Genomic DNA, 11280 nt, shown 5'->3' with positions numbered 1-11280 from the left:
TGATGGTGATAGTGATGGTGATGGTGGTGATGAGGACGGTGATGATGATAGTGATGGTGATAGTGATGGTGATGATGGTGTTGAGGATGGTGATGATGGTGATGGTGATAGTGATGGTGATGATGGTGATAGTGATGGTGATGATGGTGTTGAGGATAGTGATGATGAGGATGGTGATGATGATAGTGATGATGATAGTGATGGTGATGATGGTAATGGTAATGGTGTTGAGGATGGTGATGGTGATGAGGATGAGGATGGTGATGATGATGATAGTGATGGTGATGATGGTAATGGTAATAATGGTTTTGAGGATGGTGATGATGATAGTGATGGTGATAGTGATGGTTATGATGGTGTTGAGGATGGTGATGATGGTGATGAGGATGGTGATGATAGTGGTGGTGACAGTGATGGTGATGATGGTGATGAGGATGGTAATGGTAATAATGATGATGGTGATGATGATGATGATGGTGATAGTGGTGGTGAGGATGGTAATGAGGATGGTGATGATGATAGGATGGTGATGGTGTTGAGGATGGTGATGATGATAGTGATGGTGATAGTGATGGTGATGATGGTGTTGAGGATGGTGATGATGAGGATGGTGATGATGATAGTGATGGTGATGATGGTGTTGAGGATGGTGATGATGGTGATGAGGATGGTGATGATGATAGTGATGGTGATGATGGTAATGGTGATGATGGTGTTGAGGATGGTGATTATGGTGATGAGGTGATGATGATAGTGATGGTGATCATGGTGATGAGAATGGTGATGAGGTTATGAGGATGGTGATGATGATAGTGATGGTGATCATGGTGATGAGAATGGTGATGATGGTGATGAGGATGGTGATGATGATAGTGGTGGTGACAGTGATGATGGTGATGGTGATGAGGATGGTAATGGTGATAATGGTGATGATGGTGATGATGATAGGATGGTGATGGTGATGATAAGTATGTTTACAATGATGATAACAAGGACAGAAAATGCCTCCGCAGCCTAGTTTTCCTTCACAATCTTGGCCATGGGTCTGCAGGAGCAACCAGGCCTGAGGCCGTGGAGGGTGGTCCAGGGCATCCTGTTTGCAAGGAGGAACTGCACACCCTTTCCTCTTTTGTTTCCTGGACCAAGTGTTCTCATCTTTAATATTTCTTTGTTCTTAACTGTGAAGATCCCTTTCACAGAGTCTGGAATCCTCATGTCCTGGGAAGTACATTGGCATGGATTTGCCCCAGTCACCTCTTTCCAGGTCCTGTCCACCCAGGGAGGCAGCTTGATGTTAATGGGTCATAAACCACCTTGGTGTGACCTGGCCAGAGTCCCTGATACAAGGTGCAGGGAGGGGCCTTGGCCCAGCCTTTGCAGGGTTCCAGGGTGGGTGGACTGGCATGGAGAGGCCCTGTCCCCAGAGAACCCCCACCTCAGTTAAACCACCGCCCTGCTCAAAACTACCTGCACTGGATTTGTCTCCTCTGAAGTACCACCCAAGTCCTTTCCTCCCAAGTCGGACTGTGTCATTCAGCACTTCCTCTGCTGTTCCCCTCTCCTTACCACCATTCTGTTCTCTTTGTGTGTGTGTGTGTGTGTGTGTGTGTGTGTGTATGTAATCCCAGCTACTCAGGAGGCTGTGTGAGCCACCCCTCCCAACTTATTTGTGTTAAGTTGTCCTATTTTATGCACGTTTGACTGTGAGCCTCCTGACAGCCTCTTTACAAAAATGATATTTTTCTTTTGACCTGCAGAGTATTTCGGTATTTCTGAGTCTCCTTTTTGCCTAGAACCCCTCACCCTAGGCCTCCATGCGATGCTGACCTTGCCCAGGTCTCCACAGAGCTGAGCTTGCACTGAAGTTACTAGGCTGTTTTCACCTGGCTATGTGACTTCAGCAGGACCGTGGTCTTCTCTGACCCTTGGTTTCCTTTTCATTAGGTGGGGGTCTGAGTGAACTGCTGGGGCCATTGTGAGGGTGAAGGTGGCAGCCTCCACACTCGGCTTGCTCACAAACCAGGTTGGCAAACTGTTGATGTGAATGGTGTGATACTAAATAATTCCAGCTTTGTGGGCCACACAGTGTGTCATAACAACTCAGCTCTGCTGTTGTCACGGGAAAGCAGCCATGGACAATGCGTGAACACATAGGTGTGGCTGGCCGCCAATAACACATCCTTTACAGAAGCAGCAGCCAGCCCTTGGGCCAGTTTGCCAGGTGCCAGTAGAACAGGAGGCCAAGGCCCGTCGGCTCTGAAAAGGGTTCCACTCCAGCCCCCGGACACGGAGCTCTGGCCTCAACTGGAGGAATTCCAATGGGAGCGTCCCAGGCTGGGGAGGATCCTCTGCCACCTCTTGGACCCCTCATCCCCTGGGGAGCGCTGGATCCCACTGGCCCTGCCTGCCTGGGCTTGTCCATGGTCTTACCAGGCACTGCTCCTGTGCCATGGGCCAGCTGCTGCCCCCAGCTCAGTTTCTAATGTGAAGGGCTGGGCGGTCCCTGGGATGGCTCCAATGGGAGCCTGTCCAGCTGCTCTCCTGCTGACTGAGGCTGATCTGAGGCTGCTGAGAACGAGCCGGCAAGAGCCTCAGGACCCACACGTGTCTTTTCACAGCAGAATAAATTCTGCTCGGGCAGAGGCCGCTCGCCTGCCTGGTTGATCATGTTTTACAAGTGCCGAGGGCGAGAGAACGCATGGGGATGTGCCCACCCGTCTTCCTTTGCTGCAGTGGCGTGCAGACCCTCCAGCCGGGCCCTGGCTCCTGGGAGGGGCTCACATCCCAGCAACCCTCTACTGCTCAGTGGACTCTGCCTGAGCCCTGACCAGCCTGGGGGCTCTGATTGTGTGTTTCCAGCATGCATGCCTATTGTGTGCACCCCCAGGGGTCCCCATTGCATGCACTGAGTCTGTGCTTCTGGCTCGTGCACCCTGAGCATGTGCTCTTGTACTTCCTCCTGCCCTGTCAAGGCCAACACTCTGGGCTCACAGGCAGTGGTCAGCCTTGTGCGTGCAGCAGATTTAGGGCCCTGGGGGAGTATGGGAGGGCTGGGGCTTAGGTCTGGATGCTAGCCCATGGGAATGGAGGGCTAGGCACCAGGTACTGGGCAGGATCAGGCAGGCAGATGGGTCTGGGAGGCAGGTGTATGGCAATGCTGGGCCCAGGCCTGGCTCAGGGTGCATCCCCAGGGTGGGAGCATGCCAGCTACCGGCCACTTCCTCATTAGCGTCCTCTGGGGACTCAGCTCGCTGTGGCTGCTGGATTGAATTAACTGCGGGACCAAGATGAGCCCTTGGTGGAGACAGAATTCTCCAGATAATTAGGCAGCGGGTGTTTGTTGGCTCCTGATAGAGTGTGGAGGAGCAGGGTGGGCTCTAGCCTCCTGTGGGGCAAGGGAATACTGGCTGTGCCCTGGGCTGGGTGAGGCCTCCACTGGGCAGAGCCCCCAGGGACCCCCAGTGTGGGGCTCACTGGGGTGGGAGCCGAGGAGGGTGCACCTCCAGTGAGGGGTGTGTGGGCTGGATGGGGCAAGGTTCTGGAGCCCTCCACACAGGCAGCCCAGCCTTGACCAAACATGAATCCTTGAGGCCTAGGTGCCAGGCCAAGGATCCTGCCCACTAGGAGCTCTGCCAAGACCCTTTGGCTGGCAGTGGGCTCCTGGGCTCCTGCCAACATCCTCATGCTGCCTGGGGCCAGCTCAGGCCTCTGTGGCTCCTAACCCTCCCATAGGGCACCTGTCGTGCAGCAGGGTGGCCACCCGTGGTCAGCTGGCCCTGGACCGTGAGTGCCTGGAACCTGGCTCCTCGGCCTGGTCTCGTGTGGGCAGCACTCCGCACAGCACCTGCGACAGGGGCCACTTCACACCTTGCCAAGGGACAGAGGGAGGGCCAAGGGAGTAGATGATCTTGCACATTGTGGCCCACATTGATGTGTCCTTGGGGTGAGGGTGCCATCCAGTGCTGCCAGCTCTCACCTGGGCCAGGCCATCCTCTGCTAGCTTCAGGGTCTTTGACTTGAAAGGTGTACCCTCTCAGGGTGCCCTGCTGGCTGGAAACAGGACTGTGGAGCTCAGGTTAGGAGCGGGGGTGGCTGAGCCTTTACTGCCCAGCAAGACCTTTCAACACCCCTGGGGCCATGAGGCTGGGAGCCCCGCTAGCCCCCGGGGCTGTGGCTTCTCCTGCTTTACTTGTTATTATTTGTCTGACAATATATTTAATTATAAGATTTTATGTACTTTCAGGCACGTTTCTTTTAAGTAGCATATGACTGGATTTGACCTTTGATGGTGTTTGCTATTGATTATACCCACACCAGTTCTCATGTTCCTCATCTGTAAAATGGGTCAATAAACTTGACACCCCCTCCAAGAGAATTTGCTGGACTGAAGGGCCCAGCCCATGGCCTGGCTGCTGGCCCTGGACCCACCCACATCTCGTCGTCTCCGGTGAGCCCAGCATAATGGGGCAGGGATAAGCCCTGCTGGCCAGGGCAAGGCGTGGAGCCAAAGAGGGAGCACCAGGCACACTCAGGAGGCCAGTCCCGAAGGCTCCCACACTGGGCCTCAGTTTCCTCCACAGCATGTAGCTAGCTAGGCCTGGAGCTGCTTCAGTCTGGGCCCAGTGCCCTCTCACCATGGCAGGTGTCCTTGCCTGGTATTGACCTCAACTGCCTACCCCGGCACCGCAGCCAAGATTAACAAGGAGCAGGGGCCAGAGCCAGGGCAACAGGGGCTGGTACCCACTTCCCTAGGAGATTCAGGACCCCTCAAGGGCAGACTGCCCCCACCAGGAGCTGCTGCCAACCTCCTGCCCCAGCACCCGGAGCCCTGGAAGGGCACAGGAAACGCCATGGGAATTCTGGCTGCCCCTGCACGTGTCTGTGGGCCTGAGGATGGATGGCGGGTGGGTGTGCATGTGAGAAACAAGCGAGGATTGGGGGACAGATGGGTGGGGGGCGGGGGGAGTGAGTCAGTGGTGGAGGGCCAGGAGTGGGGAGCAGGCGTGGGAGGGGTGCCCTGACCCTCTGTGGTGTGGGGATGACACAGGCCCACCACCCCCGCCCAGAGCTATTTCTGGCCTTGGTGCACTGAGCTGTGGCCTCCTGTTCTGCCTCATAACTGTGGTCTGTGACGTGACCGCCTCACGGGGACATGGCTGGTGTCTAAGAGGATCCTGAGCTGACTGCTGTCCCGGCTGTGCTACAGCTGGCCCCACCCCCAGCCCCAGCCCTCTGCAGCCTCTTACCCCAGCCCTGGGAAGCAGCAGCTCAGAACCTCCCTGGTGATTCCCCTCCCAGCCACCCTTGGCACAGGAGCACGCTGCCTGCCCCTCTGCACGTGGCCTGCAGCCCAGCCCCTCCATACCCTCCCCCATTACTAGCCAGGCCACCATCCTTCATGCTTGGGCAGGACACTCCTCGTGGTCCCTCTGGGCAGCACTGTGACTATCTCCCTTGGCCACCTCTCCACCTGGGTAGTCTGGGGTGGGAGCAGGGCAGGGCTTAACCACTCACTGCCTCAGTTTCCTAATCTGTAAATGTATTGCTGACTCACATCTTTTTATAGCAGGTGATGGGACCCTCCGGTGATCACAGCTCAGGGGCAGCATCGGGGCCTGAAGGCACCGAGCTGTGTGCGATGAAAGCCGGTGCTCGGGGCCTCCACAGCTGCCTGCCCTGTGCTGCCTCCTGGCCTCACTGGGCAGAAGCAGAGGCATCCCTGTGGGACCTCAACCCAGGCTTGGCAGGGCATGGAGGTGGGCGGGGCCCCAGGAACAGTTGGGACCAGGGACGACATGAAGAAGGCCATCCCTACTCGGCTTGGCTTAGCTACCTGGGCTGCTGGGGTGAGCTGCTGACCTCAGCAGCCGCCTGCCTGCCCGCCAGCTGGGCGCATCCCCAGAACCTCTCACCGCCACCTCCCCATCCCCTTTCTCCACCCCTCACCTCTGCTCCTGCCATCGTCCTCACCCTCCCCCTTCCTCCTCCTTCCTCACTCCCTCCTGTGGTGAACGTGAACAGCCCTCCATTCAGCGGAGCTGATGGTGCAGGTGCCCACCTGGGCCGCCTGTTGCTCCCGTCAGGGGGACACGTCCTGGACTGTTTGCTGCCCAGCCTCCTAGGCCTTCAGCCTGGTAATCCTGGGTCCTGCCCTGCCCAGTCTGGCTGCTGCAGGGAGAGGCCCTGGGTCAGCATCCGGTCACTGTCCCCCCTGGGAAAGCTCAGAGCCTTCCAGGCAGGAGAGCCAGCCCTCCCCAGACCTGGCTCTGGAGCCAGGCCTGGGCTGAGACAGGAGCTCCCAGCTATAACCCAGCCCTGACAGCCAGCAGGGCCATCCTCCGGGGGGTCCCAGGACGAGACCCTGGAGGAAAGAAGAGATGCAAATTGGCCTGGGAGGGTGGGAGAGGCACAGATGTGCCAGTTTATGTGCAGCTTGGACACGGAGGAGAGCCCGCTGGGGCCCTCACAGGCTCAGGTGGCCGCAGAGCCGTCCTGGGTGGGGACGGTGGACAGGCACACTCTCCATGGTTTCTCTGTGAGAGCTGGGGCCGTGGCAGGGCTGGTTGCTCACCCCATATACAGGGGGCAGGAAGGACAGAGCTCATACTAGATGATCTGTGAGAATTGGGACCAGGGTGAGACTGGGTGAGAGTGGAAAGTGGGGTAATGGCAGGCAGGGAGGCCGGGCTGTCTCCAGAAGGACAGTAGAGTATCCTGTTAGAGTTGGCCGGGCAGATAGAAGAGAGAGAAAGGCAGATAGAGGGCCAGAGAGACCTTGTGGCCTTGAGGCTGCAGAGCCCAGGGAACAGGTCAGGGGCCACGGGCCAGGGAGGTCTTTTGGGGTTGTGAGGGGCTGCAGTCCACCATGGGGACAAGGAGGAGGCCGGTGAGTCACAGGTCTGGCCCCCTGGGGTGGGGTCAGAGGATGCCCTCCCACCACCTGGCTGGGTCTCCCTCACTCCGGGGCCCCAGCTGTGAAGACAAACCCATGCTGCAAAGTTAGGTTTGATTATCTCATAAAAAGATGCCCCCTCCTGCTCGCTCAGCAGAGGGGTTGCCATGGAGACCAGCGGGCAGGCCCCAAGGGGGGCCGGGCTGGAGCCAATTACCGTGGCTGCAGTGAGGAGAGAGCCCACCTCACCCGACTCTCAGAAGTTGGTTTACGAAAAGCAGTTGTCTCGGCAGGAACCAAGCCGTGTCTTTGTGCCCAATACCCACTTCCTGGCAGAACTGAGCGCCACGTGGCCACTCCCCCATGTCCTCCCTTGTCTCCCCTGACCCCACACCACCGTGTGGCTCAGTTCTGGCTTCTCACTGGGGCCATGTTTAGAGTGGACACAGCAGCTCCAGGAGGGAGGAGATCTCTGAGCACAGGGCTCGGTTCAGGGGGAGTGAGCTGAGCCCCGACCACAGCCAGACTGACAGCCCACAGCTTCAGGCCTGGAGCCACAGGACGGTGGTGGGATGGTGGCGTGGCTCAGTGGTGGTGTGGCAGGCGTGGCCACCGTGGGTGGCTAGTCTTGGTGGGTACAGCCACACCGTATGGTTGATGACAAGGCTCAGTTGGTGACCCCCACAGTCGGTGGTGTGGTGTGCTCAGTAATGTGAGTCCTGCCCCTGCCCCCAGAGCACCTGGGGCCTCCACCCCACCTGGCCCCAGGACAGGAAGTGCCATTTACATAGCACAGTTTTCTCTCTGGTGACAGCAGGTGAGACAGCAATGGGGAGCTGGCATGGTCAGGCCCCACCTTCCTAGGAAGAGTGTATAGGAAGAAAGCAGAGAGGGTGTCTGCAGTTTAAAAGAGAACCCAAGGCCAGGTGCTTTCCTCGCCCAGCCCACCCAGGGAGGGGCCTCCAGACCCCCATCCCTGGGCTGCCATTTTCCTAGTAGCCAACAAATGGCCCTGGGGCAGGAAGTGTGGCAGAGGAGGCCCCCAGGCTGTGGGGAAAGGGGTCTCAGGACCTGTGAACCTGAGTCTGGGAGGACGCACATGCCCAGCGATCACTGCACGTTCTGGGCTTGCTGGGCTCTGTGTTTGGGGCATCTGCACTGTCTGCCCAAGTAGACAGGACCCAGTGGGGCAGGGGCCCCTTGCGGGTGGGAGGGCCCCGGGGTCACAGTTCTGGGTTGGGGAAGCTGGCCTGTGGTCCGCTCATTCCTCCTGCCTGGCTCCAACCCCAGCACTTAGCTGGCATCCTGTCTGCAGGATCCTGCTCTTAGCCAGCTGCCGAGGAAGGTGTTAGCTGTCAATGCAGGTGTTTGCTGATAACTCAAGTGTTGGCTGATAAGGAATAACCCTCCCAGGGGGATTCACATTTTAATAGACTCACTCCTGAAGGCAGAAGGAATTTTCAGCATTCGAAAGGGGTGGGGGCTCAATGGTGGAATGAGAGGCAGGAAAGCTTACTCCGGAGTGGGTGACCCCGCTGGTGAGACCAGCTCTGGATGTGGCATCCCAGCAGGTACTACTGCCCATGCAGGGCCTTGGTGAAGCCCCGGGTGTATCTGGCCCTGTAATGGAGGAGGGCTTACAGGCCCCTGGGGCTGAGGGAGAACCCACTGGGAGGCTGTCCTTGCTGATGGCATCTGGGTGGGAGGGGTGCAGGCAGCTGGCACTGCAGGGGTTGGCTGGGGAGGAGCGAACTCCTCCCAGGGAGGAGATGGAGCAGAGAATGAGGCCAGGGGGTGGAGGCTTCAGGAGGGGTTCCTGCCAAGTCAGGAAGTGCTTGAAAGGAGGATGTGTGGAGGAGGGAGCAGCCTGCCTGGGTGGTTGTGGGACGTGACTCCTCCTCCCGAGCCCTGGACACACTCGCCCTCCACCCCCACCCTTGGGCATCCAGGAGCTTGTTTCTGAGATAGCAGAGGTACCCAGAGGGACCCCAGCCCCACTGCAGTGTTTCCTAGGCCCTGTGGGTGGAACCCCCACTGGGAGCCCTGGAGACTCGTGCAGTGTGGGCTCTGTGTTCACCGGAGTCCTGAGGAGGTGCCTGCAGTTGCCAGCGCCCATTCCAGGAGGCCTTCAAGTGAGTGCCCCTGGTAACCCAGTGGGCTGCTCCGGGTGTGTGGGCACCGGATGTGTGATATGGGGAGTCTGCAGATGTGGCTTCCAGGGTGGAGTGTGTGACTCCAAGGCATGTTCTAGCCCAGCGTCGTCCATGAGGCCTGTGAAGCAGGGATCCCAACACCGTGATTCCCAGGGTGGTGGCCACATCTTGGACCTAGCCCCAGGCCTTCCTGAGACCCAATCCCCAGGGCCCACCTGGCTCTAGCAAAACCTCCAACGTCTCCAGTACCCCTGCCCTGCCTGCTAACCACTCTGTCTTCTGCCAACAGGGAGCCGGCTGCTGGCATGGGTGCTGTGGCTGCAGGCCTGGCGGGTGGCAGCCCCGTGCCCAGGCGCCTGTGTATGCTACAATGAGCCCAAGGTGACAACAAGCTGCCCCCAGCAGGGCCTTCAGGCTGTGCCCGCGGGCATCCCTGCCTCCAGCCAGCGCATCTTCCTGCACGGCAACCGCATCTCACATGTGCCAGCTGCCAGCTTCCGCGCCTGTCGCAACCTCACCATCCTGTGGCTGCACTCGAATGTGCTGGCCCGAATTGACGCGGCCGCCTTCACTGGCCTGGCCCTCCTGGAGCAGCTGGACCTCAGCGACAATGCACAGCTCCGGTCTGTGGACCCTGCCACCTTCCACGGCCTGGGCCGCCTGCACACGCTGCACCTGGACCGCTGTGGCCTGCAGGAGCTGGGTCCGGGCCTGTTCCGTGGCCTGGCTGCCCTGCAGTACCTCTACCTGCAGGATAACGCGCTGCAGGCGCTGCCTGATGACACCTTCCGCGACCTGGGCAACCTCACACACCTCTTCCTGCACGGCAACCGCATCTCCAGCGTGCCCGAGCGCGCCTTCCGCGGCCTGCACAGCCTCGACCGTCTCCTGCTGCACCAGAACCGCGTGGCCCACGTGCATCCGCACGCCTTTCGTGACCTTGGCCGCCTCATGACACTCTATCTGTTTGCCAACAATCTATCAGCGCTGCCCACCGAGGCCCTGGCGCCCCTGCGTGCCCTGCAGTACCTGAGGCTCAACGACAACCCCTGGGTGTGTGACTGCCGGGCACGCCCGCTCTGGGCCTGGCTGCAGAAGTTCCGCGGCTCCTCCTCCGAGGTGCCCTGCAGCCTCCCGCAACGCCTGGCTGGTCGTGACCTGAAACGCCTAGCTGCCAATGACCTGCAGGGCTGTGCTGTGGCCACCGGCCCTTACCATCCCATCTGGACTGGCAGGGCCACCAACGAGGAGCCGCTGGGGCTTCCCAAGTGCTGCCAGCCAGACGCCGCCGACAAGGCCTCGGTACTGGAGCCTGGGAGACCGGCTTCGGCAGGCAATGCGCTGAAGGGACGCGTGCCGCCTGGTGACAGCCCCCCAGGCAACGGCTCTGGCCCACGGCACATCAACGACTCCCCCTTTGGGGCTCTGCCTGGCTCTGCTGAGCCCCCGCTCACCGCAGTGCGGCCCGAGGGCTCTGAGCCACCAGGGTTCCCAACCTCAGGCCCTCGCCGGAGGCCAGGCTGTTCCCGCAAGAATCGCACCCGCAGCCACTGCCGTCTGGGCCAGGCAGGCAGCGGGGGTGGCGGGACTGGTGACTCAGAGGGCTCAGGTGCCCTGCCCAGCCTCGCCTGCAGCCTCGCCCCCCTGGGCCTGGCACTGGTGCTCTGGACAGTGCTGGGGCCCTGCTGACCCCCAGCGGACACGAGAGCGTGCTCAGCAGCCAGGTGTTTGTACATACGGGGTCTCTCTCCACGCCGCCAGCCAGCCGGGCGGCCGACCCGTGGGGCAGGCCAGGCCAGGCCCTCCCTGACGGACGCCTCCCGCCCGCCACCCCCATCTCCACCCCATCATGTTTACAGGGTTTGGCGGCAGCGTTTGTTCCAGAACGCCGCCTCCCACCCAGATCGCGGTATATAGAGATATGCATTTTATTTTACTTGTGTAAAAATATCGGACGACGTGGAATAAAGAGCTCTTTTCTTAAGCTGTGGCCTCTCAGGCTAGGGTGCTGTGGGCGATGAGAAGCAGGGGTGGGCGCTGGACGGGCAGCCTCTCCCCCATCACAAGGCCCCAGAAGAAGGGGAGTTGCCTGGCACCACGGGTGGGACAGCCTGGGACAGCTCCAACGTCAGGTGCCCCTGCCCCCCCAGCCACACAGATGGAGCGTGCTTGGTGGCTGACGTCACTGAGCCTGGCTGATGGAGCACACACCAGGTCCATGGGTCTGGAGATAGC

At 59.6% G+C, this 11280-nt stretch overlaps 1 protein-coding gene across 1 annotated transcript in view; it reads left to right on the top strand.

Annotated features, from left to right (window-relative positions):
• The window catches only part of RTN4R (reticulon 4 receptor), a 34622-nt gene extending 23593 nt beyond the window's left edge, over window positions 1-11029 (top strand). Inside the window, exon 4 of the mRNA XM_011959182.1 lies at window positions 9335-11029. Coding sequence (XP_011814572.1) covers window positions 9335-10734 — 1400 coding nt within the window. The 3' untranslated portion in view covers window positions 10735-11029. The remainder of the gene's footprint in view (window positions 1-9334) is intronic.
• The last annotated feature ends 251 nt before the right edge of the window (window positions 11030-11280 follow it).

Source organism: Colobus angolensis, unplaced genomic scaffold (assembly GCF_000951035.1).
Source record: "Colobus angolensis palliatus isolate OR3802 unplaced genomic scaffold, Cang.pa_1.0 Scaffold484, whole genome shotgun sequence".
NCBI lineage: Eukaryota > Metazoa > Chordata > Mammalia > Primates > Cercopithecidae > Colobus > Colobus angolensis.
The sequence above is the reverse complement of the archived record's forward strand: the minus strand, read 5'-3'. Positions and strand labels throughout refer to the sequence as shown.